Source organism: Aulonocara stuartgranti, assembly GCF_965226115.1.
Source record: "Aulonocara stuartgranti genome assembly, chromosome: 12".
Lineage (NCBI taxonomy): Eukaryota > Metazoa > Chordata > Actinopteri > Cichliformes > Cichlidae > Aulonocara > Aulonocara stuartgranti.
The window spans coordinates 9323972-9343066 of record NC_138948.1 but is presented as its reverse complement, the minus strand read 5'-3'; the positions used below and the strand labels follow the sequence as shown (position 1 = coordinate 9343066).

The window sequence follows — 19095 nt, the reverse complement described above, 5'->3', positions numbered from 1 at the left end:
CTGATCAATAAATTTGAGAAATTCAATATTTAGGCTTAATTTAAAATCTGAATATTTGAGCCAAATCCAAACTGCATCAACACAAAGATGAGCCTCATAGCTATACTGCTTCATCTTAGACGTTTAAACAAAAGACATAAGACAGTGTAAACTTTATACTTTTATTTTTTTTGGAAATACACTAGAAATGTTTACAAAAGCACTGTAGAAACATCTGTGCAGTGTAAATTATCAAAAACTAAAAATGAATATTACTTTGAAATCATTTTGCACCTAACATGACAAGGGAGATTGTCATTTTCAGCAGCAAAACAAATTAGTATATCTATAAAGGAAGTGTCTGTTAGTGACTTCAGGATATTGAAATGGGGAAAAAAAACAAAAACCTGTAACAACAAAAAGGATGGTATGGCACTAGTGCTCATCCCTGAAGGAGGGCTTCATTCATCTAGATATGTTACACAATATCGCCGCTTTACTAGGTCAAGATAATCAGCCTTCCAGTAAAAATCACTCCAGTTTGACAGAAATAATTCATTATTCCACAAGCACAAGTTCTCATACTCATCAAACACAAACACCCAAAACTTAAACCACGCCCAACATCGTTACAGACTCTTTGTTCCCAGTATGGCATACTGGGCCATCTTTTATACCTAAGTGTTTTTCAGTGTGGGGAAGGGAAAAAAAAAAAAAAAAAAAAAAAAAAAAAAAAGGCTAAATACAAAATGAATTACTATATTACAATACTAATAAAAAAAGAAAAGGAAAACAACATAAATATTGAAATATTCTGTGGCCACTTGCAAACATCCAGTTTATTTTACACAGCTTTGTATTGCTTTGTCTTATAATACTGAGATTTTTTTTTTCTCTGCCCACAAAGAGCATTGATCACTTTTGTTTGTATCGCACTGGGTGAAAATAAAACTAATACCATTAAACATGAAAAATTTCCTTTTTTCCCCCTCTCTTTACTCTTGCCTTGATGTAAAAGGCACATACACTCATTCAAGCTCCTGCAACAATGCTCAGATACTTTCACAAAAGTTGTGGCACATGTTTAAGGAAGGAGGGGAGGAAAAAAAAAAAAAAAAAAAAAGTAGGTTTTGTAACATTATCGCAGAGAGTAAACACAGTGCCGGGGCAGATCTATAGGGGTTATCTTTGGTCAAGTTGGAATGAGCCAATGGGCTTAAAGGACCGGACTCAAAGGTCAGTATAGTACAGTGGAATGAGAGTGATGGGTCAAACACACAAACGCGATCCTCTGGATTAAGGTCTTTCAGGTTCAAGTCGATACATTTTTAAAAAGCTGAACAACGATGAACCGCGAGTTTGCACAGGGTGGAGGTCGCATGCGTGTGGACTTTTTTTTTTTTCTTAAAGGCCTTGAGTGAATTGATTTCACTTCAGAATGAGACTTCAACAGTGTTGGAAATATTTGCTTTTGTGAACTGATACCACTATCTGTCCATTGAGTCTATAGCGAGAAAGATGGTTAGTCTGACTCTGTGCCGAAACTGAAAGGGAAAAAGCTGGCATGCGAAGGATCCTGACATTTGCCGAATTATTTTAATTTTTTAAATTACTTTTGCAAGGTAAATCTTGGATACCACAAATTAAAGCTGGATACAGGTGTTTTATATACTAAATCAGCCCATCAGCATTGTAAGTAGTTACCTTGGACAACTTTTCTGGAGACTTAGAAGGCTACAGCTACTCAGAAAGCATGACCAAGAAAGATTACACAACTAAATAGCAACAAGCATGGATTATAACTAATGTGGCTTTTCTTCATTGGACAGCGCAGAAAGGACCAACTGAGGGCTTAAGTGCTCTTAGAGTAGATATTCAGTCTGTGTTATCTAAATAATGACCGAAATGGATCACCGTCTTAGAAATGCTGAATTGGTTTTGTTACTGCTGGAAAAGCAAGACAAGCTTTTTTCTGTTTCCTAGCTTCAAGCTAAGTTATGCTAACTGGCAGCAGGCCATAGTCTGAAAGGACAGAGTGGCATTTAAATGTTCACCAGAAAGCAAATGTGTGTCTTTTCCAAACTTGCATTAAAGGACTCTCGACCACAGTGTTATTAAACCCAAACTCCGACTCCGGCCCCCTTCCAGGTGACAATGAAGTGGCTCGGCCCTTTTGAGAACCTCCAGCGAACGGTCTGCTAATAAAACCCTCAAAGATACATGTGATATGACCATATCACCTGCCAATAGATGAAAGAGAGGTTACAAAATATCTGTACTCATAACTGTAACTGCTCTAATTCCAATAAATGGCAGCAAACTGTGCTCAGGTGTCAGAGGGTCGGTTAAAAAAAAAAAAAAAAAAAAAAAAAAAGCCCCTGTGGTTCAACCCGAAATTTCATGTGAGCACATGTGGACCCCACATACAGATACATGTTCATAGGTTATGGCATTTTTAGCAGCAATAACAAATACAAAAGTATATCAAAAAAAAGAAGACACTCCTTGTGCTGAACACAAGTAACACAGAGGCATGGATGTCCGCTGTTCATTTACAACAACATCCATCAAAAACAATACTAGCCAGGACAAACTGTTGAAATGTTCTTAACATATGGACCACTTTGCATTGTCAGGACAAAACATGACAAAAAACACAAACAAAAAGACAAGAAGTGAAAATATACAGGGCACAATTTCCAGGCAAAGTGCAGGGAACTTTTCCACGCAGACAGTATTATGGCCTTAAATTCACTTCCCCACTGGCTTCCATCGCCTGTGGGCTGGAAGGCGTGCCTGACGTGAAACGTGAAATGTAAGACAGACAGTGATTCGAGCGCTGCGTGCCGAGTTTGCCTTCCGTGTCTATAGCTCCTTGGCAAACTGAATGAACAGCGAGTGGTCACGGCACACGACAGTGTCTTTGACAGATCAGCTGTAAATACATTTACATAACAGGACCAAAGGGGAAAAAAATACAACCCTCCCCCTCCCAAAAAAACCCCCAAAACGGTAGGCTTGTGTGAGGACTGGTTTTAGCAATCCAAATTGTGCTTTCTCTAATATGTAACAGTGTAGACGTGCAGGAGCGCGAACACCAGAGCAAGATTAGTGTCTTTCAGCACACCGAGAAGGACTGCTTGCTGGATTTGGTCAGAGGTATTTCATCAGTTCCCCTTTACATATGTACAAGATTTTTCCAGCTTATTTGAACGATGCACGAAAATAAAGAACACGCTGAACCATTGTAAGGCAGAAAACTGGTTCAAGACTCCCTCGTAAGTTCTGTGGGTGTTCATTTTTTCTTCCTTTTTGTTTTGAAGTGTTCAGTAATGCTCAGTGCCATTTGTCCTATCGGTTTTACAGCTAACGAGTGAAGGTCTCAACCGAGGACTCGGATATAGCTGACGTCTGAATAATTCCATTTTTAAACCAGTGTTTTTTCTTCTGGGAAAGACAAATAAAAATGAGTCAAGGAGGAAGCAATTACAAAAAAACCATTTCCGGTGTTTCACTTTATCACGCTTATGTTAGGGGGGAAAAAAAATATTTGCACGTTGTCCATGAAAACAGGACACTGAAGTGTAAGATAAGGTCCACACACACGTTCACTGACTGATACTAGAAGTCCTGTGTGTGTGTGTTCGTGTGTCTCTGTACTATTCCATTATCTTAGGAAAAAAGGCAAATGGTTTGGCTCAGTCTGTTCCACGTATAAAAGAAAATACCAGGCTAGGAAAACCGTCAAGTCTTCTGAGCTCAGACTTTACTCTGCAGGGATTTTCTAATCTGTTGGCTTAAAGTTTTCTCCTCGGACAACACTGACTGACAGGATAGAGAAGGAATGCGACAGTAGCAACACCCCCACTGTTGTTCGCGTGTATGCAAAATGCTCTGCGTGTCTTGTTAACCGTTAAATTTTTGCTCAGAAGGTCATGCATCAGAGTGCTAGAGTGACACCTATGTATGCTACCATGTTCCCTCAGAAGAATTACAGGAAATAAAGAAAGCCACGTCCTGGCTGAGCCCACCCGGCCAGTCCCTTTATCTTTTAGGGCCAACCAGGACAGAAATGAGGATTAGAGTGCAGGGTTGTTGGTTGTGCTGCAGCAGGCATAGAGGGCCATGCTCAGCAGGTAGAGTGGAGGAGGACAGACAGTCTTAAGAAGGCTCAGTGAGAGGAGCAATGTCTTTGTTGACTAAACAATTACTGGGGTTTGTGTCCAACTGCTTTCCCCAACCCCCAAAGTGAAGTGAAAATGAGCCCACTGTTTATGCAACCCCCCCGCCCGCCCGTTATAACGTGAAACCCTCGTTCTGCTTCCTCAGCCCCCTTCCTGAGGGGATCCTCGATCAACACTTCTGTGCCTCCACTGGAGACATGGCAATGTAGGAACCGTTCTTCATTGGCTGGCTGGCCGGCGTCTCTGACGATTCGTCTGTTTTGTCGCTGACCGGAGTGTAGGCCGTGTCATCTTTCGCCGTCTGCGCGTGGAGAATCGAGGATAGACGTCGTCAGTACAAACAACAGAAGTGGCAAAAAGTCTGCTCATTAACATTAAAGATATGAATAAATGCTCTGAAATGTTTACACTACAATGCAAATGTGCACCAGTAGTACAAAAACAAAGCCACCACAGAAACATTAACTTAAATTAGGGATAATAATAATAATAATGACAATGACAACTACTGTGAGGTGAGAAAATGTCCCATAATGATAATTAAAATGATAACAATGAGAGATGGTGGATAACAAATTAAAAAGGAGAACAGAAAACAAGGCAAAACTGAAGACTTACAGCAAAAGAATGAAAAGCTTCAGCAAAATCAATACGTTTTACTTCATTCTAAAACAGAAAAGGAAAAAAGGGGGGTTACAGAAAATTAAAATTAGAACATGGTTAATACAACATTTCTTCACATTGCAATTAAGCATCAACATCCTCTTTGTGCCGACATATAAACTTGGATGCACATGCGCATGTTCAGGAACAGCTCTTGGAAATATTTGCTTTTGTAGATGAGACAGTGCTCGGCTTAGCACAGGGGTGCACAGCTGGCCTGGCTCCATCTCCAAATCTCTCAGATCATTTATATTGTGTAATCAAAAGCCAGAGAAGTAGGTGCCTGCAGGTAAATTTCTGCTTCTATTTTTTTTCTGCTAAGCTAGGCAAGCTGTCCTCATGATTAAGTTTCATATGTGGCCACGCAGAGACGCACACAGTGGTATCAATCTCATTTAAGAGATTAGCAACAGAAGCAAATAGTTCTTCAAGCTATTCCTGTAACATGTAGCAGGCCTCCTTCTGCACACAGAATAGCAAACTGTAATAATCTGAGAGCTGGGGCTTCAAACTAGCAGTCCTGCACTGTTAGAGATAACAGGGGGAACATGTGTTGTACATCATCTCTAGGCTACTATCGTTCAATGAACGGCAGCTACTACGCTACATTCGTGTCTGGTCTGACTGAAAGGAAATGTTGGACAACTTTTGCTTCCTGAATTCAAACATGCATCAGCTGTTAGGGAACGTTCAACAAGGGGAAAAAAAAAAAAAAAAAATCCCAACCCGCATCACGTGATCCATTCGTATTGTGGAAAACTGCTCATGCTGACTTTGCTGCACAGATATCATGCAATGTGTTAGTTAACATGCACGCAGCTGTGGGTTAAACTTGCAGCTCCTCAGGGTCAATGGTAGAGGAAGTTGTCCATGCAAGAACCAAATGATCAAAACCTTTAAGACTAGTGTTTACTGCAACTTATGACTAACGTCTAACTACCAGACTTAGTTATACTGTGAGATAATGTCAGTGGGCAGCAAACACACCTCAAAACAGAGTAACTATCATTACTGCAGATTAGTTCATGGCAGAATGTGGCAGTCCCTACCTTCTTCTGGCGGTTTCGGCAGAACAAGACGAGAAACACGAGCAGCAGGATGATGCCCAAGCCCACGATGAGGACGGGGAAGTTGGACACAAGAGTCACGATGAGGAGCAGTGACCTCATCTGGGCTGCTGACTCATCGTCAATAGTCGCCGTCTAGAGTTGTGAAAGATGACAGTACTGACTAAGCAGTTCACCCACGGTTAGTCAAACACGTTAAGCTGTGCTAAAAGATTAGATCCTCACCTCATTGACGAACATGATGGGGAAAATGGTCTCGGTGATGTTCTTCGTTTTGCTGCGGGGCAGAAAGACAAGCACGGCGAGGTCAGGGGGAGACATCTGGCTCAACATGTTGCTTCAACATGTGGCTGAAATGGTGTCACAGTGCATGTGGCAACAGTAAACAGTGGATCAGAGTTCAACAAAGCCTGACTTACGGAAAGCCTTGGACTCTCTTCAGAATGATGTTGAGCTGAGCTCTCTTACAGGCACGAATGGGAACTCCTGCCGTCTACGAAGAGGAGAGCAAAGACAAAAATTGGGGAAGAAGTTTAATTTTCTCTTTTTCTTTTAAGAAAAACTGCAGCAACAAGCATGAAAACCCCCGAAAAACTAAACAACAGAATTTAGAGGCCAAGTTAGACAGTATCAGAGAAATATGTGTTTATAATTCCCAAACTATGAGATACTTTAGCTATTGTTTGAAAACTTTCTTTTCCTTGTTTGGATTACTGTACGCATGATATCACATAGATATTATTCTCCCCCCCATCGTCAGAAGAATGCGATCGCTGTCGTCTTTCCATCTTTGTGTATTATTTGAATCTTTATTTAACCAGGAAGTGAAACTCTTAGCCACCAAGTCACAATGCTACCGCAAGTATGTGCTCTGAGCATTTCTCAGCAGAAACAAGGAGGGTGGTGGGACCATTCTGATGCAAAAGTAGATCACAAAAAAAAAAAAAAAAAAAAAAAGCTAAATCTGTTATTTTAACATCACGTGCAATTTGAAAAGTGACTTGTGCAAACACTCAAGTAAAAGACTTAATTTAACTCACTCAATGTTAAAGTGATGCCCTGTTTATGTGGTAGGGATGATCAGTACAATAGCAATAACAATTCAGACTATAATAATAATAATAATAATAATAATAATAATAATAATAATAATAATAATAATAATAATAATATAGCTGAACATTATTATTTTTTTTTTTCATAGGAGTGAAAAACAAAAAAATAATGTTGCATGCGTGTTGAGCACTGATCAGTAAAAATACTTACAATGAGCCGGACACAAAATAAAATGAAGTCCGAACAAAAACAAATAGAGGGATTAACCCCCCCCCCCCTCAAAAAAAAAAAAAAAAAATTTATAAAGCAACCACTCTAATTTGGAAGGACAGATCGAAGTCCATTACACACCCATTAGTCATGATAACAGCACTGAGTGTTCAACATACCGGCTGCAGATCAAGATACGTCTCGTGCTCCTCCTTGTTGGGGTTAAGGCCATCAATGGCGTTGATGTAAGCGGGGTCAGCCTGATAAAAGTGTGGGAAGGACACCACGATGGGAGCGCCTTGAGGGAAACAAATCAGAGTCATATTTCTATCTAAAGATTAAAACAGCAAGGGTCAAGGAAAAAACGATAAAAGTAGTAACTTAAGATAACAGCCAGTGCTTTGTGTGACGGAAACATGCACTCGTGACTAAACGATATAATAGAAATGATAGCTAATGAATGTGTGTTTTAGGTTTTATTGAGCGTTGGTAATGATTAGCTGAGAACGCTGCTTTTCTTTAAAAACAAGAAAACTAATGTGATCAGTCGTTTAGCAAAGAAGACGTTACTCCTTAAAATGACGCATTAGCAAAACAGAAACACGAAGATGCTCTGTCATAGGAGTAAAGTATAAATAGTAGTTTTCATTTAGTCAATCAAAACGAAACTTTGATTTTTTTTTTCCCCTTTTTTCTTTAAAACATATTTAGATTTTAGAAAGTGTTGAGCACTAAATATTTCTCCACATCAGATCAAAAAAAACATTTAGATGTGGTTTGAAATGCAACATCCTCATCTTTTCGTCTTAGTCTGGACCCTCTGGCAGACAAAGTGTCGGTACAAGAAATGCTGGAAGAAAAGTCACGTTGGAAAGCCGAGTCTCCAATTATGGAGATGGGTCGGTGAAGTCTGCATGCACAAATCTTGAACACTTGCAGCATGGACAGTCTGTGCTAAAGATTTGATTTGAGAATTTAATCTCATTTGATTGTAGCCTAAACAAATTTCCTTTAATTATATTAATTCAACCTTTGAAAGCTGCTGTTTCTAAAAAAAAAAAAAAGAAAAAAAAAAAAGTGGGTGCAGGTTGTAACTGTCACATCACTGCTACAGTGAATAATGTTTTTTTTCTTGTGGTTACAGCACTCAGACAGTTTCAGGATGACACCACTTTGCATATCACAGCAGGCCTTGATGTTGATTTGCTGAAATGTCACACCACAACAGAGTTTCCTTTACATTTGAATTGCAGGAAGTGATGCCAACAGCCAATTGTGTTCGATTACGGCTGAGTTTAATCAGCAGCAGCCTAATATAAAACCATAAAACATTTCCTATTTAAGACTCTTACAGTGTGGATTTTTTCACTCAAATGTAATAAAACTATAAAAGTAATTAATCAAATGAACAAACAGGAAAGTTTAGAGGTTACGGTATAGCATCTTTCCTTAAAGCCCAGTTAAGATCATGTTATCAGAACAACTGTACTTCCCTTAATAACCACCATAAAATAGTTCAATATTTTAACTGTGCCGACTGCAATCTCAGTCGGCACAGTTAATTATTGAACCACTGAGTAAAATCTGGCCTGCTCAAACAGTGGGAATGTCAGATAGCAGCCAGGGCACAGGGTTGCTGAGTGGAAGGACCTTTTTTTTGAGGGGTGGGGGAAATGAGGAGAAAAACAAAAATGTGTCATGGGGCCAGTGTGTGGGGGAATTGGGTAATTGGGGCAAGGGAGAGGCTGACGGTGGGATGGCTCGGTGCTCCTACCTTCTCGACAAACGCTGACTTTAAGCACTCCGGTGCCGAGACAGTCACCAGCTGGCACACAGAAGCCCGCGTTGGCGGGGTTGTTTTTGGGGCTCATGAGGACGTCATTAGGGGGTGCAAAGCGGTACGCTTGAATCCCTTTCACCTCCACGTCTTCCACATAGGCTAAATGAATAGACCTGAGGAGAGAAAGAAAGCACTCATCACTTAAGGACTTCAGGATGGGTTTAATAAAGACCTCAAGTGCCATTCAAGAAGGAAATAGTTCTCTTTATATTTATAAATCTTCTAAACAGAATAAAGAATGACAACGCTCATTTCCTGTTCAATCTTGGCATGTCTGGGCCTAACTCTTTCCAACTGAGTTTCTACTGGATGCCTTCTCAGAAGTTGCCCTTATCAGTGTGTTTGTAAGCACACACTGTGCGACTCAGTTGGCATTTCCTTTCATTAACCTCGGTTGAAGTTCTTGTCCTCACCCCACCGGGTGCTTTGCCTGTAAACAAATTTAAAGCCACATAAGGATGCACACCTGCAGAGATCAGCAGCGAAGATGTAGAGCAACTCGTTCCTGTTTATCAGCGGGTGGAAAACTGCGCCATCGGTGCCGTTGATCATGTTGCTCTGATTGGATGACCACCACGACATTTCCCTGTTGATCAAGAAGAACCAGATATTAATTTGTACAAAAAAAACAAACAAACAAACAAACAAGTATTAGTACTGCTCTAGTTTGCAATTCCACAAAAAAGCAAATATTAAAAGAAATTATACTCATTTAACCCCCCACCCCCACCCCACCCCCCAATTCTCCCTCAGAATTATTTTGCAACTCGTTCTCAGCCTTCACCTTCTACAACAATACAATCTTCCTGAAAGCTGAAATAAACAGGGGAAACCCATAAATATTTCACATCTCTCACAGCTGAGAGACATTATGTTTTTGGCATTTGGCCTTACTCACATTTCCGGTATTATACGACAAGTGAATAGAAAGCAGGGAATTATCAAGGTCTCTCAAGCTGAAAAATCAAACTGCTGACTGCGATTACACCCATACCGCCACTGTGCTACAGAGTCACTACAACAGGAGCCATTTTGTACGAACAAGGAATTTCAGTATAGTTTGACCGTTTTTGTGTCAGAAACCGAGTATTTCTGTATTGCTTCATCAAAGTGAGTACTTTTTTCAGCACACACAGTACTCTAAACACACATTCAAAGTGCAAGGTTGATGTACATATCCAAATATCCATTTTGCAACCCCTCTCCCCCTAAAGCCAGGGAGCAAAGACTTTCCCCTCTGGACTTTTGGATGAACATTGCATAACGTAGTAAATGCTATTAAGGTGCGTGGAAGGAAGAGGAAGCCATTTGCCGGCTAGAAAGTGTTTCCTACCATTCAAGAAACAATGAAAATAAAAGAGTTTATATAAAGACAATTGAAAGTGGCCTGTATGAGTTTTTACCTCAGGCCGTTCCACGTGTCGATCTTCCCATAATCCAAGTAATTCTGCTCACCGGTGTGGAACACAAACTCTCCTTCATGGGTGCCGTTTTTCTGTTGAACAGACAATAAAACTGCTGTCAGCTGCTGTGATAGAAAACTGTGCGGGATGGTAAACAGATATTCTGCTGCTATAAGAACATCAGCAAAAAAATGTGATTCAGCTTTTGTATTTTTCAGCGCAACCACAAGTAACCAAGTGAAGATTAAACTTCAGTTTAAATCAATATTTTGAACAACAAACTGATCAGAAATCAGTTCAAACACAAAAAGGCCAAATACATAAATTTTCTGTTACCAAAAAAAAACAAAAAAAACAAACAAACAAACAGACTAACAAATTAGTAATTGTCTTTAAGTCACTCTAAATGCTACACTCAGGATCACGTGGTTGTGGCGTCGCTAAGATGCGAACAATACTCTATAAACAGGAAATAAAAATGTCATCCATCAGCATGTGAGCATTCAGAATTTTCTTACATGACATTACCACAGACTTCCTCTTGTGTGACTAACCCCTAAGAACAAGAGAAACAAAAAAATCTCTGGAAACAACAAAGTGAGTAAAACTTAAATGGCAGCTGAGCTTACCTTCCACATTAGCCCAAAATATTCATCTACTTCAGGCTTCATGGAGTGGACTTTTGTGAGAAGAGGGTCTTTAAAGCCCCACAGAACCTCGTGCACAGTGCGGGTCATGAACAGTTCAATACCCAGGCTGTTTATGTACATGGAAACAATAGTTCGCAAGAAGAAGGAGTAGGAGTTCAGCTCGTTCATTATTGCCTAAGGAAGACGGACAAAGAGAACAATGCTACCATCAGAAGGCTGGAGGCAAAAGGTGAGAGTGCTCCCATCACACACAGTGGAAAAGATCACTGAGTCATTAGTTGCATCTTCCTTGGCCTGCTGCCTTCTGTTTATCCGTTCAAAAAAATGAAAATGCTACAATGAAAATTTTGGGAACATGCGTTTGGATGTCATCCAAAATCTATATGACCTTTCTGCTTCTAGTCATAGAAATCCATTCGCTCACCACAAACGGGATGTTGACAGTCCTGACGATGTCAACCTGTGGGTCTCCGACGGACTTCTCAGGCACAAAGACAAAAGTCTTTGGGTTCAAGGCGTAAACCTTGGTGCCATTTTCCAGGAAGGTTACATTTTCCCGTGGCCTGTACTCCCTGGTGTGGACAGGACATTTGTCAGTTATTCCAGGTTTCTTTTGTTTTGATTTCACACATCAAAATAACTTCAGATGAGTTTCCTTAAACAGGGCTTTTGCAAACATGGCTAAAATATTTCACTTTTCCAACATTACATATTACAGACGCATTTAAATTTCTTCACAAACTAACCTGTAAGTATAAGGTCCGATCTGTTTAACAGATGCCTTCCCACCTGCCATGAACACCTCTGGATTGGTGACGTTGAAGAAGTAATACTCCATATAAACAGGTGGAGGTGGATTCTTCCATGACTCGAACACTTGGCTCTTCTCTGTTAAAGTAATTTCCTATCAACAAAAGAAAAGAAAAAAAACATTCAAAAAACAGGAATAATATCTCCCAAAGCATGAAGTGATGAGAATGTTGCTGCGCTGCATTTGATATTAGGAGTGCTTTCTTTTTCTAGTCTCAAAGAGGGCCATCTGAAAGAACACACGGCACCTTTCAGCAAGGAGCTGGTGACGGGCCAACACCTCAAAACCCAGAGGGAAGCAGAGGAAAGTCCTTCACAGCTGAAAAACCATCAGCACAGCCAGCCAGTCTTAGCAAAAACTGAGCACAGTCTTCCAACTTCAGCAAGCCTAGGCAAGAATCTGACAGTGGGTTTTCAGTCCGCCCACGGTACTCGCATATTGGAATGAGAAAACATTGCACTTAGTGGCGTTAGCCATCATACTGGATGCAGGATGTCAGGTAAGATTTGTAGCCAAAATACAGAAAAACAAAATGACCACAAAAATGCTGAAAACAGCTTCAGACATTTCCCAGATTCTTTGGCTAAACTCCTATGGGAAAAAACCTAAACAAAAATGAAGGTCTCTAGTACATAAACCGTCTGTAAGATTAACCTGGACACCACATGGCTGAACATGAGGAACGGTAACAATTAACTTGAACTGCCAGCTGTAAAAAGAAAATTAAAGACCTTCAAGTATGTTGACCGTTCGTTGACCAGAAAAAACAAGAAAACACTTTTTTTCCCCTCCCATTCCTGCCAGTTTTCTAAACTTAGTGTGGAGAAACGACCCTCTTCCGTCTGTGTCTTTCATTCCTCAAATGATTTGTCGGCTGAGCGGTGCTCTTTAGAGATCCTATACATAGTCCTCTATGGCTTCTCACGGGCACTTACTGTTGTGAAACTATAGCTTAAGGTGTGGCTGCACTTCCTGTTTGGGTTAACATCTTGTTTTACTTAAAGCTATTGTTTTCCGAGCTTTGTTACATCAGTTCCTCTTTTCCTGCTTAAGAAAACCACATATCAGATTATCACAGGGGTCAGCTAAAATATCTACTTTGATCAAGTTAGACAACTGATTAAAGAGGGGAACATAAGATTAAAGCAAACTACAACTGAGTGAAAAAGACAAATTTAGCTGATTTAGTGTTGATGAGATTAAAGATTTTACCCTTTTTGTCTTCTGTTCATACCTGACTACAATCAGCAATTAGTTTCTTTGCCGATTAGTATTTATTCTGTGAAAAATAGTGCAATGTAAATTATTCAGAGACCGAAATTGTGAATAATTACTTTCAGCCTGACATCCCAGGCAGATGACTATCCAGTATGTGGAAGAACAGAACTTGAGGTACTTAAGAAGTGAGACTCTCTTGAGTTTTGAAGATCCTGTTTCTTAATTAAGAGCTCGAATAACACTGCATGAAGTGAGAAAGAGTGCTACCATCATAAGATGTGTCCACGCGCTAAACAACAAGCAAAAATGACCCAATTTGTTCCCTTTTAAAAGAAAGCGTCTCACTTTCGAAACAGGTTTGAGTCAACGTCGGGCTTTTTCTGTGTGACAGCCCGCATGGCTCCCTGTGTTTGCCAAACCTTGAACAAAGGTCTTTGGAAAGTCCTTCATGAAAGTTGTATTAACATAATTTATCTCCAGAAAAACCTTGAAATAAAAAATAAAAAAAAAAGATAGCCAAGGGACAAAGCAGGGAGGTTTTTCAGTGCACACAGACACACTGTGGTGGAATTTGCTAGTGGAAAAATTGAAATGAACTGGACCTTTGCCAAGCAACTTCAGGTACAACTAAGGTGTGGCGTCACAAGCTCCTGCTTTGATCAGCAAAAGAAGAAAAACAAACATTGTAGGCATTGTGAAAATAAAAGCTTTTGCAAATTTCTCTTTGTGCTTCCACAATGTTGAAGCTTTAACATTTAAACTGTGCCACATTTTGAGTTTTACCAACACGACCTTGGTCTTGGAGGCTTTTATGCTACAGTGAAAACACAGCTGAGGAGTGGCGTGAGTGGGTGTTCTCTTCTTTTCAGTTTCGTCATCTGAGCTCAACGACTTGGGCTAGGCCAAGCCCGGAACAACAGCAAGGAATTAGGAGAGGTTGCTCCTAAACAAAAATCATACCCCTGGGGGCAAGACGTCTGTCAAATTCCTCACATGGCTTTTATGACTCTTCCTCCACATCCGGCTTAACTCAAGAGTTTGTGCCTGGAGGTAACGCAGACTTGCCCCAAACACATCGGCTGCTTCTTATTACAAAGAGACGAATTTAAAGTCAGATTAGATAGATTTGTTTGGAGTTGGTTCAACGCGTACAAGACAGCCTAACTCAACGGGAAGACTGTGGTGAAAGAGGATTAGCTATGCTGTCATTTCATGTAATCGCCAGCCACATCAGAATTAGGTCCCCTGTTGATGAACTTTGACTAACTCTCTTAATTTGGGTCCCCTGGGATGGTGCCGTGACTGCGAATGAGAGAAAAAAAATGCGACCCCGACCTAAATTTAACCCCAGGAAGGGGAAACCATGTCAGTGAGGCAGCTGTTATTGAGCCACCAACTTGAAACAAATAGAATGTTAAACCTTTCTGCTGAGCTGATTTTAGCCTTTTCCTCCTTAACATGAAGATGCAATTTTTTTTGAAGCAGGAAAGAAAAGGCAGAAAGGTTTTAAAGTACTGATGAGGATTTGCAGATGGCATTCAACACAATTTGTGTCAGTAAGAGGAATGTGAGGCATTTTAAAGGGCAGAGAGCAGCAGGTTTATCTGAGAGAGGGTGTCAACTGGCAGCACCCCTGCTCCATCACCCCATCCATGTCCTAAACTACAATAAAAAGCAGACATTCATGGTTCAGGCTGACCCACCCCTAATGCCCCACCAGTCCGCAAGCATGCAGACACTTAACTGCAAAAGTGCAATGGTGAAAGCAGGTTTTTGAAGCAAAAGCTGTTTCTGTCTAAATTTGAATCCAAATACAGTAAAACACAAATGTTTAGCCTGAGTTATTTCTCAAGTGAACGTTATTTTGTAAAATCACTACACAAAACTGAAACCCACTAAAATTAAGCATTTATGTTGAGTAATTTTTACCCAGATAAAATTGCACAAGAAAAATTTTGCTCACAGCAAAGACACAAAATAAAGCAGTGCTGCAATTTAAGAAATGTACAGGATTGGACTGCGTGCAGCTGTATTTTAAGGACCTACTTCACCAAAGAGCCAATTATCTTTGGCAAGATGTGAGGATTTATCAATCAAATAGATGCAGATTTGCCTGATTTATACAAGTTGGATGCTTGATTTTCAGAAAGAATGACAAGTTCTACAATATGCAAAGAGAGATATAGATCCACCACTCTCAGTCTCTCCTGCCCGCTCACTCGACTCCCTTCCCCCCATATCCCTCCAGACCTGCAGACCACCCCCCAAAACTAGATTTCTACTACTACTACTACTACTACTACTACTACTACTACTACCACCACTGATGATCCCTCTCAGAAACCTAACACCTGAAAAAGACAGTGCATGGTGCCTGTATGAATAGAAATGTGCCATCAGGTCATTGACTGGTACTGGAAAGGTTATGAAATGATATACTGATGATAGATTATATATTTCTCTCATTTCACCCAAAAATCAGCCGCATCTAATATAAGCAAACTGATGCAAAAAAAAAAAAAAAAAAAAAAAACTGTTCAAGGTAGCCAACAAATAAGAGGAATCATTATGAAATGAGATAAGGTCATGACAAGCTCACCTCATCATATTCCCCCTCACTGTGAGAGTTACAGGGGATTTCTATCTACAGCGGTCTTTGTGGAAAACGTTAAAACAAACCGAAACACGTTAAATGGCCTGTCTTAATTGAAGCTTGTAAAAAACAAAACCCTCGAAATCACAGAGCATTATAAGGAGACTTAAAGTATAAGCCTCGGATCCTGCGGATTCGTGAAGGTGGGCAGGCTCTGGGTTCATCCCGCATCGCTGGAGGGACAGAATGCAGCAAAAAACAGCCCATAATAACGTGAACAGTTGAATCTATACAATTTACTCGGTCGTGTGACCCTGCATGTGCCATCACAGGTGAGATGCTGTAGGTGCATGATTGGCTACTGCAGACGAAACGCTAACATTTGAACCCCTCGTGTGTGACATATGTGAAGAGTGGCAAATGAACCGAAAACGTAAAGAAATCTTCTTTTTTAAGAGATTCAACTCACCTTTTTTAAGCGGCTGTGGATCATGGTTTGGAAGACTTGAGCCACGACCAGGGCGATTCCCACTATCAGGAGATGAGCGCAGATGAAGCCGGTGGCGTAAATGGCACAGGATCTCCGAGTCATGCTGCCGGGCGTCTTTTGCTGTCCTCTTGGCACACAGGAAAAAAAAGAAACGAAAACTTTTGGACGGTATTCTCCAAAAATCTTCAACTAGAGACGGCGAAGGGGAGGTGTGGGACGGTGTAACCCCAGTCTCCTGAGCAGCAGCTAGGGTTTAAACTTCTCTCTTAACGGCTCCGGCGTGAGCTCCAGTCAGGCAGAGGCGAGGTGGAAATATGTATCAAAAATGTTGGCACTTCTTCATTAAAATACCAGATACTACTAAAATCTGGTACCTAGAAAGAGAGAAAACGGAGCTGCTCGGAGGCGGTGATGAAATGAAACGGCAGCTCTCGGTACACCGGGACACAGAAAAGGAGCTGACCTCCTCCTCCCCTTGCTCTACGTATTAATGTACCCGGTCAGGCGACAGGCGAACAGCGTCGTTTGGGTAGGCTGCAGGGGCGGTGGGCGTGTGCAAAGAGAAAGAAACGGCGGTGATGATGTTTTTCTTACAAGACCGAAGTCACATAAAAACACAGCAAAACACGTACACACCAAAAACAGTCTATTTTGTCTTTCTTTTTTATGTTTTTATATTTCTCTATATATCGATTTTTTTGTGCGTCTTTGCGCACTTTGTTTGCTTTTGTTGTAGCCAGATGACCCCAGACAGCTTGTCTTTGAGTTAATGCTTAACAACTGTGATTATATTTTAAGTCACAGTGAAACACGAGCTGGCAGTAGTACACCCAGTGCTACCAGGGTTATGAATGATTTGGCAGCAGCGTGCACATCCACACGCCGCCGGTAGTGTGACACCCGGTGACTTTTTAACAAGCTTACTGGGACCGAGCTGCACCGCACATACTGGCGGTAACCGTTTTTGGGAAAAGTGACGTTGGGAAGGAAACACCTTCAGCTCGCTTCGTGGCACATCACATCAACTGTGCAGACAGCTAGGACCCGTTACTTTTTATACGGAAACCGCTAGCTCGCCTCATCTTACCTCCTTAAATACGAACCGCGTGGACATGAATAATGTCCCATTCAAGCAACCAACGATTGTTGACGCGAGCCCTTTGTCCGACCAGCACACGTTTTCATTGGTTATCGTCCTCCCGGACCACCGTCTCGAGACCACCCCCTCGAGGCGCTGATTGGTCAGACGCTGGTGAGTACGATGTTGAATTCATCGACTGATTTCTGGGCGGGGCTTCTATAAAGGGGGAACCGGACGATGTGACGCTCTCCGCCGGGAGGAAAGTGGATTCTCAGCGGCTTGTGAGGACACGGCTGAGCCCACGCATGATGCTGTGGAGAACAAGAAGAATGTGGAAGATTTATTGCTTGTATTGCACAGTTATCGTGAGGCAAAGTACGATTAAATACCGGCAAAAGTGTAATATTTTAGGTCTTGTATACAAGCAAAAACAGATCGTGTTGAAAAATTTATGTTTTTACTTTATTAACTACACTAAAAGCACGTATGAATGACCTTTATAGAGCACGTACAGGAAAGTACAGCTGTTTTTAAAACAAAACAATGAATAATGTTTGGTTTAGTTACATGCGGATGTGCAAGAGCTGTAAAGCCTTGATTTCACACACACTGGGGCATCTAAATAGATCAGTGTATTTGTGTAGTTGGGAAATTATTTGAGTAGGAGCTTCCTGGATTCATATTGTTTTTTGTCTGAGGTTCTTCTTGTAAGTTATATATCTATATATAGAGACTTGAAAACGAACAATTAAAATGACTGGCATGCAAGCCATTGTCAGTTTTAACTTCCCGAGGAAACACATCAGTTTTGTTTGGTATTTTTTGTTTGTAGACATGTTTCATTAAACATAACAACACCAGGACTATACAAGTTGTTTTTTTTTTAATGATTTAAAAATGTGTTCCCTGAAGTTCCTTGTTTGTAAGTTTATTTGTGTAGTTTAACTAATTAAAAGTAATAAAATGTTTGAAAAAATAGCTGTGTGGAAGTAAAAAATTAAAGAGTTATTTCTTCATACCTCCTTCTTGATGCATAATGGATTATTGCCCATTTTATAAATGTGCAGGCCCACTTCATGCTTGTTCTAACAGTTAAGATGTTAGAGCTCGATAACCACCCATCATGAGAAGCTGTCCTGGCATGCTCTCTTGCTATTTACCTAATGTAGTACTGTTTACACTCTGTGATCAGCCTCGTACATGTGAAGTTTATTGTCACACCCTTTTTCTCTGAACAGGAATGTAAGGGGACCATGACATTATACTTATGCTTACGTGTGTGCAGTTCCACAAACAGGGTAATTGAGCAACTTTTCATCAAAAGGCCCTGAAGGCCTATTTTCTCAGTAAGCTCCTTCCAGTAAAGGCACACTACATGTACTGGTATTTTACAGAATACATTTTTAGTTGGTTTTACACAAGGTCATGTTGTTTTTAAGTATGCAGGGCTTTGCACCAATTACTATTTTTAAACATTCAAAATATGATGACATTTGTGGGGACACTGATCACTTTCCAGGGCCATGAACTTTGCAGCTGCACTTGAATAATTTGGGTCAGCACTTTAAAACCCTTTTCTACTGCTGTACATGTATTCACATGACATCTGTTCATGTGAATGCTGATTCTGTATGTATGTATGAATTAGTCCTGGAAGTAGGGACAGAGATAAACAGGTAGCACTTGTTGCAAAACAATGCCAGGAGGGTTGACTAATCTCACTTTAAATATGTTAAACTTTCAGCCATGTGTTATGACCAGATGAAATTCGTGAAAATAAGATTCTTCTCAACGTTTTCCTGAAGTTTTCTGTAGTTTTTCTAATGTTTGTCTTTTGGTATTTTACAACG

At 40.6% G+C, this 19095-nt stretch overlaps 1 protein-coding gene across 1 annotated transcript; it reads right to left on the bottom strand.

The window, feature by feature from the left end:
• Positions 1-147: 147 nt before the first annotated feature.
• Positions 148-16677, bottom strand: scarb2a (scavenger receptor class B, member 2a). The gene is made up of 13 exons (XM_082553417.1): positions 16144-16677; positions 11799-11956; positions 11477-11624; positions 11032-11226; positions 10403-10494; positions 9466-9585; positions 8934-9112; positions 7339-7457; positions 6313-6386; positions 6119-6170; positions 5876-6028; positions 4782-4829; positions 148-4464 (listed from the first exon to the last, which is right to left on the bottom strand). The coding sequence occupies exons 1-13, from the start codon at positions 16264-16266 to the stop codon at positions 4333-4335; spliced, it is 1593 nt and encodes a 530-aa protein (XP_082409543.1). The 5' UTR covers positions 16267-16677; the 3' UTR covers positions 148-4332.
• Between the last annotated feature and the right edge of the window lie 2418 nt (positions 16678-19095).